The 27,452-nt window shown below is 37.8% G+C and overlaps 1 protein-coding gene across 4 annotated transcripts in view; it reads left to right on the top strand.

The window, feature by feature from the left end:
* The window catches only part of LNX2 (ligand of numb-protein X 2), a 75,353-nt gene that overhangs the window by 20,961 nt on the left and 26,940 nt on the right, over positions 1–27,452 (top strand). For 3 of the 4 annotated variants that reach the window (XM_034936491.3, XM_034936490.3, XM_055097172.2), the window contains one exon: positions 18,440–18,946. In XM_034936491.3, the coding sequence (XP_034792382.3) occupies positions 18,540–18,946 (407 nt within the window). In that variant the 5' untranslated portion in view covers positions 18,440–18,539. Of the gene's footprint in view, positions 1–14,371; positions 16,661–18,439; positions 18,947–27,452 lie in introns of those variants that run through there. The other variant, XM_055097173.2, reaches the window with a different exon arrangement.

The following is a 27,452-nucleotide window of genomic DNA, read 5'->3' as shown; positions in this document are numbered from 1 at the left end:
CATTGGCTAGTAAATGTCTTTGTGCTAGACTGAGCTCTGTGAGCTCTCCAGAGTAACCCTATCCTCTGGTGCAGTGCCTGGCATGCAGCAGATAACCAACACATATTTGTTGAATGAGTCGTGAATTTTCTGGTACATAACTGATGTGCCTGTTAGTTATGTGCCATGCTGGTTAACTGATAGGGGAAAACAAGATAAAGTGGTTTTAAAAAATGTATTATTCTTTACTCTTAGGTTTTCTTCATCTAGGCTGTTTCCATGGAAACAGCAACCAAAAGATTTTCAGGATTGGCGTAATGCTCTTTGGGTGATATTTGCTGCCATTGTTAACCAAGACCCACAAGTTTAAATATTTAGATGTGTGTTTCTTGAGTTTGAGATCCAAAGTGTAAAAGTTTGATTTGAGAGAAAGTTGCTAAATATTTGCCTTTTTGGGGTGCCTTTGAAATTCTTCCCTTCCATTAACATAATCTGCAGGAAAGTAAGAGTTGCCAAAGTACAGGTGCTATTCTATTCCTACGAGATACCTTTGTTATTGTTTTACTTTATATTGTCTATTCCTAACTTACTTCCTAATTATAGCTTTGTAAATATGGATTACTAATTGACCTTTACCTGGTTAGAACATAAGTATATTGTCTGTAACGTAAATGAATTTCTTTTACTAGAATCGTAAGTTCAGATTGCAATGAGGATGCTAGTAGATAAGGATAGAGGCAGTTATATCCCAAATTGTTCAAACACCTAGAGCCATTGGCAAGAAAAACCAAGTGGGATTCCAGATCTTGAGGCACTAATTTACAAAGTAGTGGTGAGTGGCCTTAGAAGACAGTGTTGTTCCGATGAGTAAACAAAGGCTCCTTTTGGTATCTGTATGTTAAAACCCTAGGAGAAAAGCTTCAAGCTTGGTTAAAACATTTCTGTATAGACCCTTTTATATACAAAGGTTGCATTCAAAGCACTGTACAAATTTTGTGCCCCATGACAAATATAAATGAATGTTTTCCAAGAAGCTTTGTGAGAGATTGATGGGCAGCTCAAAATTTGAGATGCTATTCAGTTTTGTGTTCATTCAAATTGATTTTGATATCTGAACACAGAAGCATATAATTATTGAATTCTGTGGATACAAAAAGTAGTGTCAATTTTGAAGCCTCCATTTTATTACAGTAAAAATTAAAAGTGAAAATACAGAATTGTGGAAAATTTTTTGTGAGACTAAGAAATGAGGTCCATCCAGCATTTTGGCCCCCATATAGATGGCAGTACATGTTTTCTTCTGGAAAGTTAACAATAGAGGGTAACTTCCCCTTGGATCTGTCATTCACTTGTTTATGTAAACATATATATGTGTATATGTACATGTTTGTGTATGTATATACTGTATATGTATAGGTATGTATATATTTTGGTTTGTGCAGCCTGCTTATATTTACTATACTGTAAGTACTAGGTACAGTATATACTTTAAAATTATAGCTCTGGAATCAGACTGCCTGATTTGAATCATGTTTCCATCCCTCACTAGCTTTAGGTCTTGGGCCTTACTCTCAGTTTCCTCATTTGAAAAATGGGGAGGAATGTGAGAATAGTATCCATCTCAGGGTTATCTTGAGGATTAAATCTGTTAATTCTCCATCCCAGTTGACACTATGCCTGATATAAAGTAAGTTCTAAATAAATGTTAGCTATTATCATTCCCTCTCCCAATCTATTCCTTTTACATGTCAAAATTGACCCCATGGGTTAATCCCTGTTCAATTTAGACTGTGTATGATTTTGTGACATCGGTCTCATCCCCTTTTGTTTAATAACAAAAATCCTAATATTCTGTCCTTGTCCTGTGTTCTTGTTTTTTCACTTCTAATTTTAGTGGCCTACATCTCAACCTTTTTCTAGCTGTACTGTTTTTCTTTAGGTAATTGGACTTTGATGTTTCAGCCAGATGTGGGCCATAGGGGTTGATCATGTCTTTTTTTTTTTTTTTTTAAACAGTGCTGAGACCCTTACCCACTCCTAAGTGGTGTGGTAAGGATGTGCTAAGTGATGTGCTGCAGTGAGCTGGAAGAAGCTTTGTAGATTGTTTAGCACAGTGCCCCAGTTTTTCAAAGCAGAAGGTTAGGGCCTGAGGCTGCAACTCCTGCTGATAATGGACATTTGTTGTAAATTGAAAGACATTTTATTTCTCAACAGTACAGTTTATAGAGTAAAATAGTAAATGGATTATCAAATTTTGGCTTTTTGGAGATACCAGGAAATTCTTATATTTATGAGAAACTACTTTTGAATTGTAAGGAATATAGGGATATTTTGATGGGAAATATGAAGAAAGTTCCCTTATAATTCTCTTTTCTTTGATATGTCTATGCTGGTTATGGTATGCTAACACCTTTTCTTACCCTCTTTTCTTCTTTCTCTCTTTTAAAACTTTTGTATCCTAAAATGTTGCTCAAATCCATTCCTCCTTTGACTGTTCATAGTCATTCCCTTAGTTCAAGCTCTCATTACCAGTCATCTTGGCCATTGCAGTAACTTTTTGTTTTACCCCCCTTCATTATTGCCATAACTCTGCTGCCAGAGTTACCTACCCAGACACATGGGTCTAGTCACATCATTTGACTCAGGAACCCTTGCTTTCTCTCTGTACCTAGTCCAGCCCTCAGACTCTCTTTTCTGTCCGTCCACCCCCGTTACATGCATATACCCACATAGAGTGCATCAACTATTTCTGAAATATCAATTTTTAAAGCTGTTGTTCCTTGTTCCCCATAACTGTCCATTGAGAGTCCTCGTATTGTTTCTGAGCCCGTGTACTTCTCCAAGAAACTTTTCCCAATTATTGCAATAGAAATTACTCTTTTCCGCCTATACTTGCATAACACTTTGCTTCTTTTATTCCACTTGACCCAGATATCCTTATATTGGATGTCTGCCTCTCCTATATGTCATAGCAGGACTTATAAACTGCTGTGTTTCTCAAAATATTGAGTGCCGTTTTTATTGTGAAATTAGGAAGATATGGTTTCAATGAAGTTGGCCATCTACAAAAGGACAGATTGATTTCTGATAAGGATAGGCCTTAGAGGTTTTGATTTCTGATAAGGATAGGCCTTAGAGGTTTTTCCCTGTAGTAGTAATCTAATGATAAAGAAGTTTATGATTGAGACTAGAGAAAACAGGGAGGCTAATAGAAGCCTTATATTTTTGAGGGGAAACTGCCTACTTAGATGTGGAAGGCAACCTTCAGAGAAGCACTCTCTATTAGACACTTATGCAGGTGGGTTAAACTTTACAGAGACATTTATCTGTATGTTATGACATTGGGAGTAGACTGAGAAAGCCTGTTTGTTATGTTGGCTCTATTCAATTGTATTTCCTTGGCAGTGTCTTAAAGAGTCGTTCCTTTAATGTTTAGCTTTTTCTCTTGTCATGTACAAATGTCCTTAGACAAAGGTATATTTTCATAAATCATGTGCAGATCACTTGATTGAGATTTTCTTATAGATTTTGTGAAAGATTTTATTTGGAAAGATTTTGTTTGGAAAAGGCGGGTAAGAGTAAAGAATGTAATATTGAAACAGAGGAAGGGAAGAATGAAGAAAAAGAGAAAAAGTTAAGAAAATAACAAAATAAAATTTGTGAAATGGAATTGGTCTAGGGCTGGCCGTATGTGTATGTTTAACATACATCTCCATGGGATCCTTTCCTGTTCACCATCTTTTCTGTTATAATTTGTTTTAGAAATAACGGTGATTTGGCTTTGTTAGAAACATGGTTTATAATAAAGGATGAATCTGTAAACAATTGTAATTTAATACTGTATATTTGTTTACATCTCACTCAATTGTGAATGGTGCCATGTACAGTTTGTGTGTATGCGTTTTGATGGATTTTAACTTTTTATAGTTTGTATATGTTTTAAGGTAGTAAATGACAAAATGTGCATATATTTTATGCATTCTTGACATACCTAACTTTTTCATAATTTTTTTCAGTATCTCTAGGCTATACTGTTCATCTGTTTTTTCAAATTGTCACAGATCTCCAAATAATTTTCTAATAAATTCATTGAAAAAAATCCACATATGAGTGAACCCATGCAGTTCAAGCCTGTATTGTTCAAGGGTCAGCTGTACATGTAAAAGATAGTTGAGCACCGTAGATACTTGTGTTTAATACCCTGCACTGAAGCCACCTACTTGTTCCTTTTCTGAGCCTCAGTGTTGGCTTCGTCTTAGCATATGGTTCCTAATAAGTTTGAGTATCTGAATACTCAGCCTACAGCAGATTAGCAGCAACAGCTCTAAGTATGTTGTTGGGGGCCAGGGAGAAAAGAGGATGAAGTAACAAGTGACAAATACCATTAGGGGAGGTGGCAGAGAAACTGAAAAGTAGAAGATAATATCCAGGTACAAGAGACAGACTAACGAATATTGGAAACAGAGAGATTTGAATGGTTTGGATGAATGGTTTGAAGTGACAGCTGGCTAGGACACAGGGTTTTCGGGTTTACAGGTGGACATAGAGACAGATATGATAGAATCTTAGTTATTTGTTAAGAGATCACCTTTTGTGATGAGGAAGTGAAACTAGAGGCAATTAGAAGATTATCAGGAAGTAGCAATAATCTGAATTAGAGCAGAGGTAGTGGGAATAAGAATTCTAGAGACAAAATTGGTAGGATTGGTAAGGCAGGTAAAAGTTGAGGACACATTTGTTCATTCATATTCCCTTTCCTCAGGTTTATTATTAACCACATACTCATGTCAGGCATGGGGTTATAGAGATGAACAACTAAGACTTGGTTTCTGCCTTCTAATGGCTGTTCAGTCTGTAGGGAAGACACATGCAAACAAGTGATTGCAAACCACTGCAGTGAGGTGCATGATAACTCTGATAAGTGGCGGTGGAAGGGACATAGTGAGAGCTGTGTTTGGGTGGATTGGGTAGAGCTTCACAGCAGAGTGTTTACTTGAGCTGACCACTAAATGGATGGGGGTTCTGCAGATACCCAAGGTAGGAAAGGACATTCCAGGCAGGGAAGAGGATGCTGTGGTCAGGAAGTTGTAAATAATTTGGTGTGGCCAAAGCACAAATGTGTAGAATTGTGTCAGAAAGTGAAACTAGAGTCAGATCTGGGAAGGTTTAATTGCAAGGTTGAATAATTTGGCTTTAATTTTGTAGAAGCAGTTGGGGACCACAGAAGAGTATTCAGGCAGGGAAAATAGTATCATGGCTTTTTGGATACTAGTGTTGTGACGGAAGGTAGGACAGAAAAAAGACGGGAAAACCTTCTGCGTTTGCTAAAAGAGTAGGTGCAACAAATAACTGAGAGTGGTGGTGCGAATGGAAGAAAGGGGAGGCCACATTCTGGAGGTGGAATCGAGGAGAACTTGGTGCCTAGGTATGGAAAATGAGGCAGGGAGTGAGAAAGAGAAACGGGAGGATCCTCTGGTTCTAATTATGTGATACTGGGAATATAGGCGTGCCGTGAGGAAACGGATCATTTAGAGGGGAATAAAGACCTAGTTTTTGAACACAAGTGTGAGGCAGATATACTCTAACAACTGGGAGAAAAATAAAGTTAGATCTATTCTCATACTGCATACTAACCAGAATAAAGTGATAATAAAAAAAATTTATTATACAAATGAACTATACAAATAAAGAAAATAGAGGCAAATCTTTATCTCATTATGAAGAAGAAGATAAGAGTGGTGGAAGAACTCTCAAAGGGAAAAGTGAGTGTATTCAATTACATGAAAATTGACAGCGTCTTTATGCTGGTAGACAACTAAAAGGCAAACAGGAGGCTTGGGAGAGGTGACTATAATAATGTGATAAAGGGTTGCTGTCTTAATATGTTGAGTTCAAATCAATTGATAAGAAAAACAGTACAATTCAATAAGAAAACACTGGGGCTAAGGTTATAAACAGACACTTCACAAGATAACTAAGGATAATAATCATATGTTTAATTTAGCTGGACTAAAAAAGATGCAAATTAAAAGAACAATGAAATATTTTCAACTATAAAATTTATAAATATTAAAAGAAAATTGACTAGGCTTAGAACAATTTTGAAAAAGTTAGTATATTTATACATTGCTAGTAGGAGTCCAAATTTTGTTCACCATTTTGGAGGGCAGTTTTGTAATGTAAATCAGAAGTCTTCCTTTCACTTTGGTCCAACAGTTTGACTTTTTTGGGGTTTGTATAAAGGAAGTAATTGGACAGCTGTTACAAAAGAGTGATAGATAGGATGAGAACAAGAACAAGAATGGTATAATTTCAGCCAGCAGACTGGGCGTGGTGGCTCACACCTGTAATCCCAGCACTTTGGGAGGCAGAGGCGGGCAGATCGCTTGAGGTCAGGAGTTTGAAACCAGCCTGACCAACAAGGTGAAACCTTGTCCCTACTTAAAAAAACACACACACACACACACACACACACACAAACAAACCAGGCGTGGTGGTGGGCGCCTGTAATCCCAGCTACACAGGAGGCTGAGGCAGGAGAATCGCTTGAACCCGGGAGGCGGAGGTTGCAGTGAGCCAAGATTGCACCATTGCACTCCAGCCTGAGCAACAAGGGTGAAACTTCATCTCAAAAAAAAAAAAAGTTTCAGCCAGCAAAGAGTTTCAAGGAGAGAGACGTTAGTGATATTGAAGAGAGATAAAGTAGTATGAGGGTCTGAGACTGGCATTAGGTTTAGCAGTTAGACATTCATAACCACAGTGAAACTAGTCTCTGTGGCTGATGGAGGTAGAAGCCCTTTTAGGTAAGGAGTTGACAACTGCAGCATGGTATTTTTCAAAACTATTGGAGATGAAATGGAGGTGAGGGAAAGGGTAACCATTGTAGAAGAATGATTTGTTTTTATTTTTAAAGTTGATAAGACATGAATGTTTTTGTACGTGATGGGGAGAAAGTTAGAGATTGGAAGAAGATGAGATAAATGACAAAGGCTTCCAAAGGGATGAACCCAGGTGGAGGAGAAACTAGCTTTTAGAAAGGAGAGGGAGAGATATGGCAAAAGAAGAAAGGATGTAGACAGATGCAAATCATAAACCTGTAAACATGGGGGTGAAAAATGTTTTGTTAATGGGGTGGAATGCTATCACCTCTGATTGTTTTGCTTCCTACCAAGATACAAATTTCCCCTTTTCATTTAGCATATTTTCTCAAAAGAATTGTCTATGCTCTTAACTCCTCCCTTCCAATTCTCACTTGAACTCATTCCAGGAGGCTTCTGCTGTCTCCACCAAAACTCTATCAAGGTCACCAATGAATTCATGCTGCTAAATCCAGTGCTTAATTCTCAGTCCTAATCTTATTTTACTTGCTTACAGGATTTGACACAGTTGATTATTTCTTCCTCCTCGGAACCCTTTTCTTTATCTGCTTTCTCTGTACAATACTCTCTTAATTTTCGTCCAATCACAGTGGACACTCCTCGTCTGCCTGGTCCTCTTCATCCCCCAGAAAGGTGCCAAGGCGGAGTCCTGAATCAGCCCTTCTCTTTGCTGCTTACACTCATCTACACTTTTAGTGATCTTTTCCAATCTGATGGCCTTCCATACCATCTTTACACCAGTGTTTCCTAATTTATATCATCTTCCCAGTCTTTGTCTTTGAACTGGACTTGTGTGTGCAACTGTCTCTTCAGTGTCTCTTCTTAGAAATCTAACAGGCAGTCCAAATTTTACATATTCCAGCTTGAGCATACCCATTAAACCTGCTCTCTTACAGACTTGTGCATCTCAGTTATGCTAACCCCATCTTTCCAGTTGCTCAGATCAAAAATCTTGGTGTCACCCTTGACCTTCCCCCCTCCCATCAGCCCATGAACACATTTTATTAATCAGCAAACTGTATTGGTTCTACCTTCAGAATATATCTAAAATTGAGTAATTTCTCTTTATCTCAACTATGTTCATCATGTTCAATCTACCATCATCTGTGGCTCAGAATATTTCAGTAGGCTTTTAATTGCTTCTGCCTTTGAGCCCTTCAGATTATTTTCAACATAGCAGCCAATGATCTTTTAAAATCTGACTCAGAGTAAAAACCAAAGTTTTTTAGGCCCTACAAGATTTAGTTAGCCCAGTAACCATTCTGATGTCTTCTCTGAACTTTCCTAATTTTATCTATGCTGGCCTCCTTACTGTTCATTGAACACACCAGGGACATTCTCGCCTCGAGGCCATTGTACTTATTGTTTCATTTGCCTGTAACAGACATTTTTACACCAGATACCTGCATGGCTTTCTAGTTACTTCTTTTTGGTTTTAAATTCAAATGCCACCTTCTCAGTGAGTTCTTCCTTGATCATGCTGTTTAAAATAGCTGTCCTCCCAGTACTCTGACTTCCCTGCCTTGCTTTCCTTTGCTCTGTAAAACCTTTCAGCGTCTAAAATACTGCATTTCATTTCTTCTTATATGTTGTCTATCCTCCACCCTCTCCCCCTGTTAACTTCACAAGGGCAGGGATTTTTGTCTGTTCAGTGCTCAATTCCTAGCCCTGGAACAGTAGTGTCTGGCACATAGGAGATTCTCAATAAATCCTAGATGGATGGACGAACAGACAGGAAAAAGAATGGGAGGTCAGGTTTGAGGTTAGGGAAAAGAATAATTAGTATGCTTTTCAATATAGTTGGTTTGTGAAAGTTCACTCCCTAGTGGAGATGTCAGAAAGGCAGGTAATAGCAACTTAACATGTGAAACCTAGGATTTTGTTTGAATCTGTTTTGGAAACACAGGAAACTACTATAATTGGAGGTGCATTGTTGATCATCCTAGGGGCTTCATATAGTACAGCCTCTTTATAGTTCTGGCTTTACAGTGCAAATATTTTATTAATATTTGAATCATGTAACATGCATTTGTATTTTGCAGGGATATTTGATATATATGAATCTGTAATGAATTACAATGTATTTTCTTTTAAGTTTTCTCAGTGTTAGAACTGTAACTTAAGTAAATTAGAAGACATTGTGTCAGCACATGGGAATCATTCTGTGTAAACATCAAGGCCAACAAGGCTCTGGTCCCTGCCCCTGAGGCCATTGTCTATTTAGTCTGGCCTTGAGAAAGCACAAATATGGCTCTTCAAGGTCTGACCCAAAGTTATTCTTAATCTGATGGTATATATGTATATGTGTGTGTGTACATATATATATATGTACACACACATATATATACACACACACATATATATAGTATATGTATATATACACTTCATATATATAATACATATATAAAGTTATAAGTAGAGCAAATTGAACATCCTAAATATGCTTTTTAAATTATTGGTGTCACTGATTAGCTTTGAAAGCTGCAACATTTAAATTTCTTATATCTTGTTCTTAGTTAAGATAATGAAGCCTGGGAATCTTTATTAGTAATATCACCATGATATTATTTTAGTTCTATTTCCTTTACCTTATTGCATAGGTTGATCACAGAATAGCAGTATCCACCTGATTCTTTTGCATTTATTGGAGAAAATAGGACTGACAAGTTTCTTCTTCTGTAGCTTTAGATATTTTTTATGAAAAAGTATAAGATTGGCTCTGAGGCAAAATCTGCTATCTAAAACCACCTATTTACTAACATCTGGGTTAGTACTAAAGCCATCTATGCTGCTAACATTTACCTGTGCTTGCCTTAAAAAAAAACCGGGCTGGGGATGGTGGCTGACACCTGTAACCCCAGCACTTTCGGAGGCCGTGGGAGGCCGAGGCGGCCAGATCACTTGAGGTCAGGAGTTCGAGACCAGCCTGACCAACATAGCAAAAACCCATCTCTACTAAAAATATAAAAATTAGCCAGGCATGGTGGCATGTGCCTGTAATCCCAGCTGCTCAGGAGGCAGAGGTTGTAGTGAGCAGAGTTTGCAGTGAGCCGAGATTACACCACTGCATTCCAGCCTGGGCAACAGAGTGAGACTCAAAAAATAAATAAATAAATAATAAAAATAAAAATAAAAAACCAACCATAGATGCAGCAGCATCTCCTAAATAGCACTTTTGGCTAACATGTGAAACCTGGCTAACATGGTGAAACCCCGTCTCTACTAAAAATACAAAAAAATTAGCCGGGGGTGGTGGCGGACGCCTGTAATCCCAGCTACTGGGGAGGCCGAGGCAGGAGAATGGCATGAACCCGGGAGGCGGAGCTTGCAGTGAGCCGAGATCACGCCACTGCACTCCAGCCTGGGTGACAGAGCGAGACTCCATCTCAAAAAAAAAAAAATTGCCCCAACTCAGCTGGCTGGTGAAGACTGCTGTTAATGAAGAAAGCCCACGTGTTGGAGGTGCTGGAGAAGTCTTTCTTGTTGGAGCAAAGTTCTTTCCACAGCGGTCTTATTGGCAGAGGTTCATCTAGATGTTACTGGAAAGGTTTAGCATGATATTTAATATATTTCCTTTTTGAAATAATTTTATGTAAATTCTGTTTCCAAATTAAGGTAACATGATTTAGAGTAACCTTTGAAAGTATAACTTTAGTATAACTGTCTCAGTGTAGGAATTAGGCAGGTAACCCAGTTTGGTTTTTGCCTTGATCACTTTGCACTAAAAAAACCTTTTTCATCATGGTTTAGGAGAATTTCAAAATTAGGAGAACTAAAGGTGAAGGGCGTTTAAAATTTAAAATTTTCTATTAGCCACAATTTGACCTCCCTTATATAGAATATTTAAAAGATTAAAGTTATCAAAAAATAAAAATGAACAAATACTGAGACTAAAAGGTAAATATACCAATAAGTGTTTTATTATATATAAACAGATACAGAATCGTGTTTTAGAGATAAATTCAAACTCCCTCTGTGTGTGTATGTGATTAATTACTATTTAAGCAAAGCCAGTAGATTATAGTTATAGCCAGTAGTTTATAGAATAAAATTTATGTGAAGCTCCCATATGATACGGCAAATATTTCTGTGCAGCTAAATATCCAGATATGCTTCTTCCAGTAGGAAGAGGCCCTGGGGAAAGAACTTTATTCCGGGAAAGACAGACTCCTATAGCAAGGCTCAATCAAGCATTTTTCCATTTTTAGTTTTTGCTTTTCCAAAAGGATTGTTGGTTATTGACCGGTACTTCTTGTGAAAGAAGGGTTTTAGAACTCTTCGATGCTCTGTATCAGTCATTTACCCCCTTTTCTTTCATTGAATCCACAGGGTCAAAACTGTTTTCACAATGCCTTTCTCACTCTTTTTTGCACAAGTGTCTAGTAGAATTTTCCAGACCTCACATGTGAGCTCATGACAGATTAAAAACAGAAACATATATGAGACTCCAGATTAACAAACATGTAAAATAATATATTTCTTCTATGTTTTTTACTTTGAAAAAAGTTATTTTCCATAAAAATGTTAATCTACTGGGTTTTTTTTTTATGAACATGGATATTTGAATCTTCATTACTAACATAATGAATACAGACAGATAAAAGCTGTTTAGGAGCTTCAGTAATTTTTTAATTAAACTTTTTATTTTGTGATAATTGTAGATTCATATACAGTTGTAAGAAGAAATAATACAGAGAGATCCCATGTACCCTTTATCCAGTTCCCCCCAATAGTAGCATTTTGCAGAACTATAGTACAGTATCATAACCAGGATATTGGAATTGATAAAATTTCCATTGTCACATAACCCCTTGTGTTGCCCTATTATTTGCCCCTAACCCTTCTTGATCCTTGGCAACCTCTAATCCATTTCTATAATTTTGTCATTTCAAGAATGTTATATGCATGGAACAATACAGTATGCAGCTTTTTAGCATTGGCTTTTTTCGCTCATAATTTTCTGGAGATTCATAGAGGTTGTTGTTCATAGAGGTTAATAGTTCATTCATTTTTATCGCTGAGTAAAACTGTGGTATAGATGTGCCACAGTTTGTTTACCCATTCATCAGTGGAAGTACATCTGAGTTGTTTTGTAGTTTCTGGCTACTACAAATAAAAGTTGCTAGAAACATTCGTGCACAAGTTTTTGTGTGAATGTAAGTTTTCACCTCTCTGGGATAAATGCTTAAAGGTATAGTTGCTGGATTATATGGTAGTTGCATGAATTTTTTAAGGAAACTGCCAAACTTGTCCAGAGTGGATAAAAGGATTCTGAAGTCAAACAAGTTTGACAGCACTGCTTTTTTTTTTTTTTTTTTTTTTTGTGTGACAAGAGTCTCGCACTCTTGCCCAGACTGGAGTGAAGTGGCGCCATCTCGGCTTACTGCAAGCTCCGCCTCCAGGGCTCATGCCATTCTCCTGCCTCAGCCTCCCGAGAAGCTGGGACTACAGGCACTCACCACCATGCCCGGCTAATTTTTTGTATTTTTAGTAGAGATGGGGTTTCACTGTGTTAGCCAGGATGGTCTCAATCTCCTGACCTTGTGATCTGCCTGCCTTGGCCTCCCAAAGTGCTGGGATTACAGGCGTGAGCCACCGCGCCTGGCGACAGCACTGCTTTATACAGAAGCAGCTATCAAAGCTGGTATGTGACATATACCATGAGAAAACTTTCTTGTGTTGATACCAAGTGGGGAAACTTTTTTCTCTTACCCCTTTGAAGATTAAAGGGAGTATTACCTTATTCTTTGTGCATTTGTAAATTAACGGGCTGGGTTCATATGTTGATTCCTTTGAAGTGCCACAAATGCACAATATTTCCTCATATATGAATATAGTTATACATATCAGGACCCTTTTTGCATTTCAGGATCATGTATGAGCCTGAGAACAATCTTTTTTAAATGCCTAGTATGTCCTAAGAAGTGGGAATACAAAAGATTAAAAAGGCTATTTTTATCCTCAAAGAGGAGGGGAGGCAGATGAGCAAACATGCACTGTAGGAATTGCTGAAGGGAAAATATGTGTAAAGGGCAGCAGGAGCAGAAGGGAAGGGGGGGAGTGCTCAAGAGTAGGAGGAGGCAGAATTTGAGCTGAAGCTAAGGAATGAGAAGGATGGGCCAGGGGGACTTGAGAGGTAGGGTATTCTTAGACCCCTGGTACCGATGAGTTAAGGGAACCACAGATGCTTCCTGTCTAACCTTCGGTGGTAACTCTTAGCTCATCGTCTTTTTCCCTGAGCTGGATCTCTTAGGTTAGGGCCAGTGAAGACCCTTTAAATCTGAGTCAGGAGTAACATCGAGAGAAATGGACTGAATAATACATAGTTTTGGAGTATGCAAACTGATGGTGGAAAACCATAGTTCTTTCTGAGAGTCTTTGTGGATATTCTTATCCCTTAAACCAGGAAGATCAAGCATGTTAATCTTAACTGAAATTAGGTAGTAAACTCCCTTCCTATTGCACTGGCTATTTTTCAAGATATTGTTTTAAATGTGTTGTAATAATCCCGCCCAGGCTAACAGCTTCCTTCTCTTTACTATTCCAGCAATACTGTTAAATAGATTATACAGTTAGAAAAGATGCACATTATGCTACGTTTTATCTTTATATTTTAGGAAATGTTTGAGACTATTATTTAACTTGTACTTTAGTATTTCACACTGCTCACAGATATATAATATCTGAACTCAAACATATATGAACATGGGCATATCCTCCTGTACACATAGATGTAGTTTTGTTCACCTAAACTTGCTGAGAGAAAGCATTATTGTCACCCAGTTGGTCATTCAACATTTATTGAGCTCCTCCCCTGTGGGAGGCTCACTCTTAGAGCTGATAGTTCAGTGAGGGACCCCAGTGTGAGAGTAGTGTAAGGCAGTACAGCCAGCTTGCACACAAAGCAGAAAGAGAAAGATCTGCCTGAGCTGGGAGAAGAGGGGTGGGATTGGGGCTTAGAGAAGTGAGGTCAGGGTGCCTTTCTCCTTACAAAACTCATACTCTAAAGCTTTCCTGGAATATCTTTCCTATTATGTTATTTTAAAGCCAGAAGGAATGGGTTTATCTTCCTTCTTTCTTACTAAGTAACTATATGCTATATGGCTTTGTGCAAATAATAAAATCTGTGTGAACATTTGATTCTCTATTTTTAATAACAGATAGCACTTACATTGCACCTATGATTTGCCAGATACAGCAATATATATGTGTATGTGTGTATATATATATACGTATATTTATCTGAACTTAGATATTATATAGATATAGATATATGTACTGACATATATATATGTATGTAAGTATATATATATAAGTGTATATATATATACACTTATTCTTTATATTGACCCTTTGAGATAGACCGCTGTTACTAAATGGGAACATGTTAATTTTCTTCATGAAAAGTTTTTTGATAAAATGAAAATAAAGAACTGAAGTTATTTAGAGATTTAGAAAGTAGCTAAAATATAATCGTCTTAAATACTTTCTTAGTCATCATGTGGGAGGCTAGAATTGTAGTTTTTTTTTGAGGAAGAGAAAAATTAGAATAAACACTATCACAAAGAGGGATAAAAAATAAGTGAATATTCTTGCTAATTGGTAATTCTTGCTATTGGGTAGGAAACAAGAATCTGCAGAAATTCCGTATTAAAATACCTAGCTTGGACGTGTCTGTCTGGCTGAGATACAGGATGTTTCTCTCCTTAATCTCATGTACTTGCACTGACGTGTTAAAAGTTACGATGCTCAAAGGGAGAAGAACATGAATTATGAAATGCGAGAAATGTTTGCTTTCTTGATGTTGGTATTGATAGAGTTTAGATTATAGGCTGCTAGTATTTTTTTATTATTTATTTATTTATTTATTTATTTATTTATTTTTTTCCTTTTTGAGACAGAGTCTTCCTGTGTTGCCCAGGCTGCAGTGCAGTGGTGCGATCTTGGCTCACTGCAAGCTCCACCTCCCAGGTTGATGCCATTCTCCCGCCTCAGCCTCCTGAGTAGCTGGGACTACAGGCGCCCGCCACCACGCCTGGCTGATTTAAAAATATAGTAGAGACGGGGTTTCACTGTGTTAGCCAGGATGGTCTCGATCTCCTGACCTCGTGATCCACCCGCCTCAGCCTCCCAAAGTGCTGGGATTACAGGTGTGAGCCACCGCGCCTCGCCCATTTTTTTTTTTTTTTTCCTTTTTCTGAGACCGAGTCTCACCCTGTCACCCAGGCTGGAGTGCGGTGGCATGATCTCTGCTCACTGTAACCTCTGCCGCCTCCTAGGCTCAAGTGATTCTCCTGTCTCAGCCTCCTAAGTAGTTGGGACTACAGCCACCCACCACCATAGCCGGCTAATTTTTATATTTTTAGTAGCAATGGGGTTTCACCATGTTGGCCAGCCTGGTCTCAAACTCCTGACCTCAGTTGATCTACCTGCCTCGGCCTCCCAAAGTGCTGAGATTACAGGCGTGAGCCACCGTGCCCAGCCTTGCTAGTATTATTTTATTAGTTCTTAAAAACACAATTTATCTGAGGCCAACTGTCCCACCTGAATCCTATGCCACCACCTCCTAATTTATGACAGTTGTTAAATCTGTTAAAACATTAATGTTTTTCTTTTAAAATTTTTATTTATTTAGAGACAGGGTCTCGCTTTGTTGCCCAGGCTGGAGTGCAGTGGTGCAAGCTTGCCTCACTACAGCCTCAAAGTCCTGGGCTCAAGCAGTCCTCCTGCCTCAGCCTCCCAATTAACTGGGACTACAGCCATGCACCATCACGCCTGGCTAATTTTCTTATTTTTTGTGGAGACAGGGTCTCACCATGTTGCCAGGCTGGCCTCAAACTCCTGGGCTCAAGGGATCGTCCCACCTCAGCCTTCTGAGTAGCTGGGACTGCAGGCACATGCCACCATGCCCAGCAATTTTTTTTTTTTTTTCTGTAGAGACAGGGTCCTACCATATTGCCCAGGCTAGTCTCGAACTCCTGACTCAAGCAGTCCTCCCACCTCAGCCTCCCAAAGTGCTAGCATTACAGCAGTGAGCCTCTGCACCTGGCCTACTTTAATGTTGTTTTTCCAATAAATGCTTTAAATAAATAAGCAAATACATATACGTGATTGGAGAATTTTGTTATTGAAATAGAAATGCTAGTAGCCTCAACATGGTATCCTACTCTTAAGGTTCTTGGGGCAGGCACGCTGAGTTCTAGAATTCCCCTCCCCTGAGTGTGTTTTCTTTGCTGCACAGTTTTACCTGCTTCATATTCCCTGAATGTGCTGTGTACCCTCAAGCCCCTGCAACTTAGCTGATGCTTTTTTTCACCCAAGGTGCCCTTGTCCATTTTTTCTCTCTGGCTGATACTTCCTGTCACAACTCAGCAGTCCCATGTTTTTTTTTCCCCTTTTGAAAATATTTCCGGCCACAAAGCCAGAGTTAGATGCCAGTTCTTTTCATGTCTCTCACATAACAGCCTGTGCATAACTTTTCTTAGAGTACTTACTAAATTGAATTTTAATAATGGGTTTTAACTGTCCTCTCCCTACCTCTTCTGTCTCGATATTCAACGTTTGGTACATTCTAGAGTCTCTTCTTATGTAAATATTTACAGAAGAAGAAATACAGAGCTGCTGCCTTTGGAGTTGAATATTTAATCCCTGATCCTTCAGCAGTAGAAAGATGGAAACCGTTAGATGAGGGGAGCATTCCTGGCTCGGCTCGCACTACCCTGGAGGAGGCTGCTGTAAGAGTTATATTGGAGGGCCGGGCATGGTGGCTTACACCTGTAATCCCAGCACTTTGGGAGGCCAAGGTGGGTGGATCACCTGAGGTGAGCAGTTTGAGACCCGCCTGGCCAATATGGTGAAACCCTGTGTCTACTAAAAATGCAAAAATTAGCCAGGCGTGGTGGCAGGCATCTGTAATCCCAGCTGCTCGGGAGGCTGAGGCAGGAGAATCGCTTGAACCGGGGAGGCAGAGGTCGCAGTGAGCCAAGTACGCCACTGTACTCCAGCCTGGGCAACAGATCGAACTTAAAAAAAAGTTATATTGGAGAGGACACACACACACACACACACACACACACACACTCACACTCTCACACTCACACACACTCTCTCTCTCTCTCTCTCTCTCTCTCTCTCTCTCTCTCTCTCCCCCCCTCTCCCTCTCCCTCTCCCCCTCTCTCTCTCTCTCTCTCTCTCTCTCTCTCTCTCTCTCTCTCTCTGCTGCTCTGAGTAAGCAAGCCCAAATCGAAGTATGGAATACTATGAGGTGAAATTGAAATGTATAACATATCTTATGTGTTTAATTGAATTTTGACAGATTTTTTTCTTTTAGTGGAATAAAATAGTATTGTACTTTGCAGCGTTTGCGCTGTTATTTATATATGCTATGCAGATGCATCTTTCTATAATCTGTGTTACATATGGAGAGAGTATTCAAATCATGCATATTTTGAAATTCATTTTTCCCATAGTGCTGAGCAAAGGTCATTTTTTATTATTATTATACTTTAAGTTCCAGGATATGTGTGCAGAACGTGCAGGTTTGTTACATTAGGTATACATGTGCCATGGTGGTTTGCTGCACCCATCAACCCATCATCTACATTAGGTATTACTTCTAATGCTATCTCTCCCCTAGCCCCCCATCCCCTGACTGGCCCTGGTGTGTGATGTTGCCCTCCCTGTGTCCATTTCTTCTCCTTGTTCAACTCCCACTTATGAGTGAGAACATGTGGTATTTGGTTTTCTGTTCCTGTGTTAGTTGATTCTGAATTATCCTTGAGACTACATTTCGAAGACACAATCTTTGATATTGTACTGTAAATGCATAAAATCAATCAGAAGCAAAGAAGCATGTCTAAGATGACATGCAAATGTATTATATACCTCAAACAGCATTACTATTAGCACAATTAATTGGCTTTAAAACTACCATTGAACAGTGACATATTTGGGGATTTCAGTTAGTAAAACAAATTGATTCTTATGTCACACTATATAATATATGGTGTCTTTATCTTTCATAAAAAGTTTTTTTTTTTTATCAAGAACTTGACAGTGGGAGCCAGGCACGGTGGCTCACACCTGTAATCCTAGCACTTTGGGAGGGCTGATTGCTTGAGTCCAGGAGTTCAAGACCACCCTGGGCTTTCCACCATGGAAACCCTGTCTCTACAAAAAAATACAAAAAAATTAGCAGGGCATGGTGGTGTGCACCTGTAGTCCCAGCTACTCGGGAGGCTGAGATGGGAGAGTCACTTGAGCCTGGGAGGCAGAGGTTGCAGTGAGCTGAGATTGCACCACTGCACTCCAGCCTGGGTGACAGAGCAAGACCCTGACTTAAAAAGCAAATAAATAAAAAAACAAATGAGACAATTAAAAATTATAATCAAAAAGAACTTGGCAGTGTAAGTCATTCTTAGCCAACTAGAAAATTAATTTCATTTTTTATGACTAATTTATTACCTGATTGAACCTTTAATTTTTTACTAAAAAAAGCTAACCAGTAATATTACATTGATACTTTTAACCTATCTTGATTGATATTAATTACCTTTTTTCATGTGTTTGTTTTGCTTATCTAGAAAAACACACCTTAACTTTAGTCAGATACATCACTGTCTGTTAAAGGAAACCAAGCCTGAAGTGGAAGTCTAACACATGAGGATACAGAATTGATTCAAAATGGGAACAACAAGTGATGAGATGGTGTCTGTGGAACAGACCTCCTCCTCTTCTCTAAACCCCTTGTGTTTTGAATGTGGCCAACAGCACTGGACAAGAGAAAACCATTTGTACAATTACCAGAATGAAGTGGATGATGACCTAGTCTGCCATATTTGCCTTCAGCCTCTGCTGCAGCCACTAGACACACCCTGTGGACATACATTCTGCTACAAGTGCCTCAGAAACTTTTTACAAGAGAAAGATTTCTGTCCGTTGGACCGGAAAAGACTTCATTTTAAGTTGTGCAAGAAGTCTAGTATTCTAGTTCATAAACTCCTAGACAAATTATTAGTTTTATGTCCATTTTCTTCAGTGTGCAAAGATGTAATGCAACGCTGTGATCTGGAGGCACATCTCAAAAACAGGTAAGCAAAAAATATAAAAGAAGTAACTCCAGATTTTGGAAAAAGGTGGTTCAAATGAACATAAAAACTTGATTAAAACAAAACAAAGCAGAACACTAGTAAGTAAATGGGTAAATCAAGTACAGAAGAGATACAATAAATAAGTCGTATGGAACAGTATTTAACATTATTTATCAAAAACATGAATACAGAAACTACAGTGAGGAAGTTCTGTTTTATACCTGTTAATATTTCTGCTGCTGTAATATGAAACTGATATATTCAAATGGATGACAGGATATTATGATAGATTCTTTCTATAAGGCAGTTTGGCAGTTAGTTTTTAAAAACTATATGAATGTAAATCTCCTTTTATCTAGTTTATTATCCTAAGGAAATAATCTAAAAGGAGGAAAAATTGTATGTAAATATGTTCAGTGCAACATTGTGCATAGTTTGGTAAATTGGAATCAGTTATTTAAAAGTAGGGAAGCGTTAAAAAATGCTATGCACATAAACTCAGTGGGATATTATGCAGCCAATAAAAACGATAATTTTGTTGCAATATGGAAATAAATACATTATTTTATTTGCTAAGATCTTGTAAAGATTCTGGGTTCAGGGACTAGACTGAACAAGAATTAGGAGTTGGAAAATAAATATTTAGTGGGAATTTCTGTTCTCATAAAAGCTTTTTAAAAGGTTAAGTAATTTATTTAGCTGATGAGTTTTATAATTCGATTTTGCTAAAAGACTTGATCTTTAACTTAGGAAGAGTTACAGTATACGTCATTTGTGTAGAATCACATAAAATGGCAGAAATAAATACTGGTTTGTAATTTCAAGTTAAGCCAGTTGTACAGTATAAATCTGCAGTAATCTCGATTGCTGTGAAAAACAATGCGTACTACATCATACTGGACTTAGATGTAAGAGTGTAAGTCTGATATAGAATGGCTTGCTATTATACTCACACATAAAATCATAGACTTGAAGGAGATTATCTAATCCCCCTCATTTTATGAATAAGGAGACTGAGTCACAAAAATTTAGTTAATGCTGTAGTTAGACTCAAGCTTTACTGTTCTTGTTTACTATTCTAATAAACCATGTTGACTCTATCACAGGTCAAGTCATGTTCTCTACTGCTATGTAGTAGTCAAAGTTTCGTTCATGTGCACATGAAATACACATTCATTTTGTATCAATATATTGTTGATATTTATTTCTAAACATCAGAGTTGACATGAGAAACAATGAAAAAAACAAAGATGTTATTAAAATGTTGGAAACATTTAGATTTATAGAATGCTTAACTCTAAACTGTGTTGTCTAGAACTAGGAGGTAAGATAGAGTAGGATAGACAGACTTTTGAAAATGCGTGTAATAATGTAGCATTGCATTTTTTTATATCTTCTGTAACCAGCAAGCATAGAATCTGAACATGATGGCAGAGGCCTCCTGGAAACGGACACTGGTCTTTTGAATATACTAGTCTGAGTCAGGACTAGTTATGGCTGAAGAATATTTCAGCTGCTTCTTTCAGTAGAACTGTTCTTTTCAGTGTATAGGCTTCTTTTCTAAACATCAGTTATGAGATGTTAGAGGAACTGAATGAAATGTCAGTTCAGTTATTTATGATTTTGAGAGCTGAAAGATAACAGTTTCACAGATTTTCAGGAATATTCCTTTAATTAACATGCATTCAAGAATTTAATTTGCAGTTGAACTATTACTAGTGTTTCTTATCAAACCATTTATAATGAGCATTTAAAAAACCTTGGTAATTGCAAACTGCCTTTTCATTTACATGTTGGTAAAGGCTTATCCCGTTGAAGGTTTCATTTTCCAGCTGTGCTTATTAGTATTGAAGTAACCAATTTTATCATTTCTAAAGTATCTTAGGCCTGTAACATGAAAGATACAGTGAAAAGATGGATGATTGGAAAAGGTGGTGATTTGCCTGATACAGACAGCTAAGAGTGATTACTGAGTATATAAATGTAAAAAAATTATAAAATGTAATATGATTTTTATATGCCATTTGAACAGATAGTGATGAACAGCCTGACCTTTCTCTGTTCTCTTAAATAAGAACATTGAAATTCAGGTAGAAATGTATATTATACAACATTCAACCCTAAATAATATAGTTCATTTGTTTATTCAGCAAATATTGATTATCTGCTATGTGCCAGATACTTTTCTAGGTGTTAGGTAGTCTTTGCAAGTTAGAATCTAATGCCGGGTTGTAGATTCCTTTAGAAACAGAACCATGTCTTTATAGTCTTTCAGTTTATTTGCCCAAAGTTGACAGTCATCTCATGTTAGTCCAATTAAATTGTGGATCTATGTTTCAGTTATTCATTGCTGAGAAACTAACCACCCCAGACATACAGACATAAAACAAGAAGCATTTGTTGATTCTGTGAGTCAGGATGCAGACAGGATGAAACAGGGATGGCTTGTCTCTGCCATCTTTATGTGTGCCACAGCTGGGAAGGAGCTGAAAGCCAGGGACTGCAACAGTTGTAACTGGAGAGTCTACTTCCAAGATGGTTTCTTCATTCACATTTCTGGCACCTTGATGGGAATGACTAGGTGCGTGGGACTTGTCAGCTGGAGAGGCTACAGGTAGCCTTCCCAGCATGACAGCCTCAGGGTATTTAAAGTTCTTACGTAAGTGGTTCAGTGTCTAGTAGGCTGCATGGCCTCGTATGATCTAGCCTTGAAGTTGCCTGGCATCCCTTCTTTGTTGGAAGCAGTCATAAACCCACCCATATCCAAGGAAAAGGGGACCTAGGTTTCACCTTGTGATAGGAAGTCAAAAAAATTTGCAGCCATGTTCTAAAACCAACATAAACTAGCAAGAAGAATGATGTTATGCGGCGCAGAATATGATTACTACGACTGTTTGCGGCTTCTCGGTATACAAATCTCACTTGTTTGTTAGAAATTGGTAAGTCTGTAAGTTTCATTGAAATTCATAGGATTTTAGCATCAGCAACAATGAGTCATTGTATAAAAGTTGCATGGCTGTCATGTGCCTTTGCTCTTGAGCTTTTAGGGTTTACAGGAATCTCTTAATTATTGGTAGAAATAGAGCATTAGCAGTAGTTTGCATAAATTTGATAATTTCACATTTAAGATCACCTTCTTATTTGAATGAAATTCTGCCCTTAACAAATGTGTTTTGATTTGAGAAGAGCAAACATTTTTCTCCTACAGATAAAATATTTATGAAAGATGAACATGTTTAAATAAAATTACTATTTTTAACTGATTATGTATTAGTGAAATGAAGAATTTTAAGAGACATGGACAGTCTCTATCTTTGAACAGAGAAATAAAGCCTTTGAAAAATATTCTACATGTTGTACTAAATATGTAACATTTTAATTGTTTCTTTGAAATTCTGCCAAGCAACATCAGCTATATAGCATTCCTCCTACCCTCTACCACTCATCTCCAACCCACCCTTAACGATTTAACATTTAAGCCTTTGGTAATTGTAAGTGCTAGTTGTTGTTGTTTTTAAATTGTGTGTTTGTGCCCTAGTTTATGGCAAGGTTCAGAATTACTTTTCCTCTTAAAAATTACAGTTTAATGCCATTATAAAAAGTTTACAATAGAAAACCTTTAAAGAAGCCTCTTTCCTTGCTGAGAACTTTTCTTGTTCATGAGATGGTTATGAAACCTTAAGTTCAAGTTTGTTCAGCCTGTGCCACATGCAGCCCAGGAAGGCTTTTGGGATTATTTTTTTTTAAGCTTATCAGCTATCATTGATGTTAGTGTATTTTATGTGTGGACCAAGACAATTATTCTTCTTCCCATGTGGCCCAGGGAAGCCAAAAGATTGGACAACCCTGCTTTAGTTGATGGTCCAGGAAAAACTAAATAGAAAAAAAAAGGGATCAGGATAGGCTGAGGCATGATTGCACTTTTAAATTCACACTTTAACTTGGAGGGAAGTTTGTGTTTAGCACATTCTTATCAGTATTGTTTTTTCATGTATGGTGTGAAAAAGCAGATATATGTATTTGCAAATCATGTGTATTCTAGTATCCAAAATATATAAAGAACTCTTAGAAATGAAAAGATAAATCCAATTTTAAATGGGCAAAGGATTTGAATAGATATTTCTCCAAAGATACTCAAGTGGCCAGTAAGCACATGACATGCTCAACATCATTAGTTCATTTTTATATTGGATTATTTGTCTTTTTGCTAAGTTGTAAGAATTTTCTATGTATTCTGGATACTAGACCCTTATCAGATATATGATTTGCATATATTTTCTCCCATTCTGTCAGTTGTCTTTTCACTTTCCTACATCCTTTAAAGAACAAATAACTAATTTTTATGAAGTTCATTGTTGTTTGCTTATGCTTTTGGTGTCATATCTAAGAAAACATTGCCCAATTCAAGGTCACAAAAATTTACATGTATGTTTTCTTCTAAGAGTTTTCTAGTTTTCTCTCTTATAATTCAGTTTTTGATCCATTTGGAATTAATTGCAATGGGAAATCATAATGTGTATTGTTCAATCCTTTAAATTTTATTGAGGCCTTTCTTTTCTTTTTTTTTTTTTGGAGATAGCATCTCGCTCTGTCACCCAGGCTAGAGTGAAGCAGTGCAATCTTGGCTCACTGCAGCCTTCACCTGCTGGGTTCAAGTGACTCTTGTGCCTCAGCATCCGAGTAGCTGGGACTACAGGCGCACTCCACCATGCCCAGCTAATTTTTTTTTTTTGTACTTTTAGTAGAGACGGGGTCTTGCCATATTGCACCAGGCTTGTCTCAAACTCCTGAGCTCAGGTGATCCTCCACCTAGGTCTCCCGAAGAGCTAGGATTACAGGCTTGAGCCACCATGCCCAGCCTTGAGGCCTTTTTTAAAATGGCCTAGCACATGGCCTGTCTTGGAAAATGTCCTGTGTGTACTTGGGAATAATGTGTATTCTGCTGTTAATGGATGGAGTGCTCCATATGTCTATTGGGTCTAATTGGTCTATAGTGTTAAAGGGTCTATTTTCTGGTTCCATGTCTAGTTGTTCTGCTAGTATTGAAAGTCGAGTATCAAAAGCTTTATTGTTGATTTGTCTATTTCTCTCTTTGTCATTTTTTACTTACGTATTTTGGGGCCATTGTTTGGTACAATTTCTGTTTATAATTGTCATATCTTGTTATGTTTTTCTGTCTTTTGCTTTATTTATGTCTTTGAATCTGAAGTGTGTCTGTTGTAGACAGTTGGATTATGTTTCTTGTAGCCCATTCTGCCAGTCACTGACTTTTTATTGGGATGTTTCATTCATGTAATTTAATGTAATTACTGATAAGGTAGGCTTTACATTTGCCATTTTGCTGTTTGTTTCTATATGTCTTATTTCTTTTTTCTTCCATTTCTTCCATTTGTGTTAAATATTTTTAATATTCTATTTTAATTCCCCTGTCATTTCTCTTAATTAAAATTATTTTCTTAGTGGTTACCCTGGGGCTTACAATTAACATCCTAGTTTATAGCAGTGTATTTTAAATGAATACTAGCTTCATTTTCACTAATGAATTAGTCAGGGATCTGTAAGGAAATAGAACCAATATATGAGGAGTTGGCTGACGTGATTAAGGAGTCTGAAAAATTACACATTCTGCTCTCTGCACGCTGACAACCCAGGGAAGTCAGTAGCATAATTCAGACCTTCTCAGTCAGAAGGTCTGAGAACCAGGAGAGCCAGTGATCCCAGTCTGAGGGCAGGAGATGAGATGTCACAACTCAAGCAGTAAGGCAGGAAAATAAGGAATGAATTTCTTCTTCCTCCACCTTCTGTTTTCTTCAGGCACTCAAAGGATTGAATGATGCAACCACATTGGGGAGGGCAATCTACTTTATACTTTATGGAGTCCACTGATTCACATGCTAGAAACAGCCTCACAGACACACCCAGAAACAATGTTTAATCTGGATACCCCGTGGCCCACTCAGTTGACACATAAAATTAACCATCACAAGTAGTATACAAAAACTTTCATTCTCTCTCCCCTCCTGTGTGCTATTATTATTATACAAGTTGTATCTTCACACATTATATGCCCATCAACACAGAATTATTGCTTTATATGTTTTTCTTTTAAATCAGATAGGAGTAAAAGAATTACAAACCAAATAAAATAATTCAGTACTGTACTGATGCTCTTCAGTTTTCACATGAACTTCAGTTACTGTTTAGTGTCCTTTCACATCAGCCTGATGGACTTCTTTTAGTGTTTCTTGCAGGTTAAGCATGCTACCAACAAACATTTTGTTTTTACCTAGGAATGTCTCAATTTCTCTTTTATTTTTGAAGTCGGCTGGATATAGATTTCCTGGTTGAGAGTTTTCTCCCCTTCTCTGTCTCCCCTTCCCTCAGAACTTTGAGTACGTCATCCCACTGCCTTCTAGTCTCCATGGTTTCTGAAGAGAAATCAGCAGATACTATTGAGGATCCTTTCCTTGTGATGAGCTGTTCCTCTCTTACTGTTTTCAAGATTCCTTATCTTTGGCTTTCACCAGTTTTATTATGAGGTGTCTTAAGTGTGTATATCTTGTAGTTTTCCTACTTGGAGTTTATTAAGCTTCTTGGATGTGTAGATAAATGTTTTTCATCAAATTTGGGAAGATTTTTGGCCATTATTTCTTCAAATATTCTTTCTACTCCTTTCACTCTCTCTCCTTTTGGAACTCTCATGATGTATATGTTTATTCTCTTAATGGTGTCCCACAAGACCATGAGGCTCTGTTCTTTTTTTTTTTCTTTCCTGTTCCTCAGACTGGATGATCTCAATAAACCTATCTGCAAGTTTGCCAGTTCTTTCTTCTGATTCAATTCTGCTGTTGAACTTCTAGTGAATTCTTTTTCTGTTTTGTTTTTTTGGAGACAGAGTTTTGCTCTTGTTCCCCAGGCTGGAGTGCAATGGCGCAATTTCAGCTCACTGCCACTTCTGCCTCCCAAGTAGCTGAGATTACAGGCATGTGCCACCAAACCTGGCTAATTTTGTATTTTTAGTAGAGACGGGGTTTCACCATATTGGTCAGGCTGGTCTTGAACTCCTGACCCCAAGTGATCCACCCGCCTTGGCGTCCCAAAGTGCTGGGATTAAAGCACCCGGCCATGCACTCTTTTTCATTAAACTTTTTAACCCCAGAATTTCTATTTGGTTCTTTATTATGACTTAATGTTTCTTTATTGATATTTTCTTTTTGATAAGACATCATTCTCATATTTTTCTTTAGTTCTTTAGATAGGTTTCCTTTACTTCTTTGAACATATCTAAAATAGCTGATGTAAGTTATTGTCTGATAAAGCTAATGCCTGGGCTTCCTTAGGGACAGTTTCTGTTGGCTGCTTTTTTTTTTTTTTTTCCTGTGAATGGGCTGTACTTGTTTCTTTGCATGTTTCTTAATTTTGTATTGAACAGTGGACATTTTAAATAATATAATGTGGCAACTCAGAAAACTAGATTCTTCTCCTTCCTGAGGACTTGTTATTGTTGTTGTTTGTCGTTTGTTTGCTACGTGACTCTTATGAACTAATTCTGTAAAGTCTCTGCTCATTTTGTGTACTGGACAGCTAATGATTGGACAGAGAATTCTTTAAATGCCTGAGATTAAAAAAAATGTCCCCGTCTTCCATGGGGGTTCTGTGTGCATGGTGGGGCATGCCACACCCTCAACACTCACGCCACTGACAGCTCCACCTTAGCCTACACACACAGCCCTGAACATAGCTGAACCTCTGTGGACGTGTCATTCCCTGGCTTTTGTAAACATTCTGGTTAGCCTTGTATTTGTCTTCAGGCAGCCACAATCTTCAGCAATGACCTCTGATTTTTTTTTTTTTTTTTTTTTTAACCAATGCTTAACAAATGCCCCCAATGAAAAGGAAGTTTGCCCTGGGTGAGCTCTGAGTCAAGCCAAGTAAAGACAGGCACACAGTCATACAGGAAACAAGTATAGGGGAAAAAAAAGAAGAAAAAAGACAAGCACACAAGAGGGGAACCATAGACAGGTCAGTTAATAACAGATCTCTGGGAATGGGGCTTTGAAGGTTCTCCAGTCTGCTCTTCCAGTGTCTGCCAGCCTCCTGATTTCCACTGTGATGTGGGCTGTTGCTTTTCCAATATTCTGGGGAGGTGAGGATGGAAATAGGGTAAACTCAAATGCCACAGAGCTCTCTCTTCTTACTGAGAGTCAGCCATTTTTCTTGAACAAATGTTCTCCCTACTGCTATAATTCTTTGGCTAATTTCCACACTTCAGAAATGGCTGGTTCTGACAATTTCTTCCAGTGTTCTTACTGCTTTTATGGAGGAGAGACTTTTCAGATATTCTTAATTCACCATTTTCACTGACATGACTTGAATTAATTTTTGTTTATTCCCTAGCTATTTTTATCATTTTTCTTGATTCTAAGGTGTTCACATTCTTTCAGTGTCATTAAATACCTGGCATTGTGCAGTGGTTAGTATGCATTGTTTTATTTTGTTTCTACTG

The sequence above is a fragment of the Pan paniscus genome, chromosome 14, assembly GCF_029289425.2.
Source record: "Pan paniscus chromosome 14, NHGRI_mPanPan1-v2.0_pri, whole genome shotgun sequence".
Classification (NCBI taxonomy): Eukaryota; Metazoa; Chordata; class Mammalia; order Primates; family Hominidae; genus Pan; species Pan paniscus.
The sequence above is the reverse complement of the archived record's forward strand: the minus strand, read 5'-3'. Positions and strand labels throughout refer to the sequence as shown.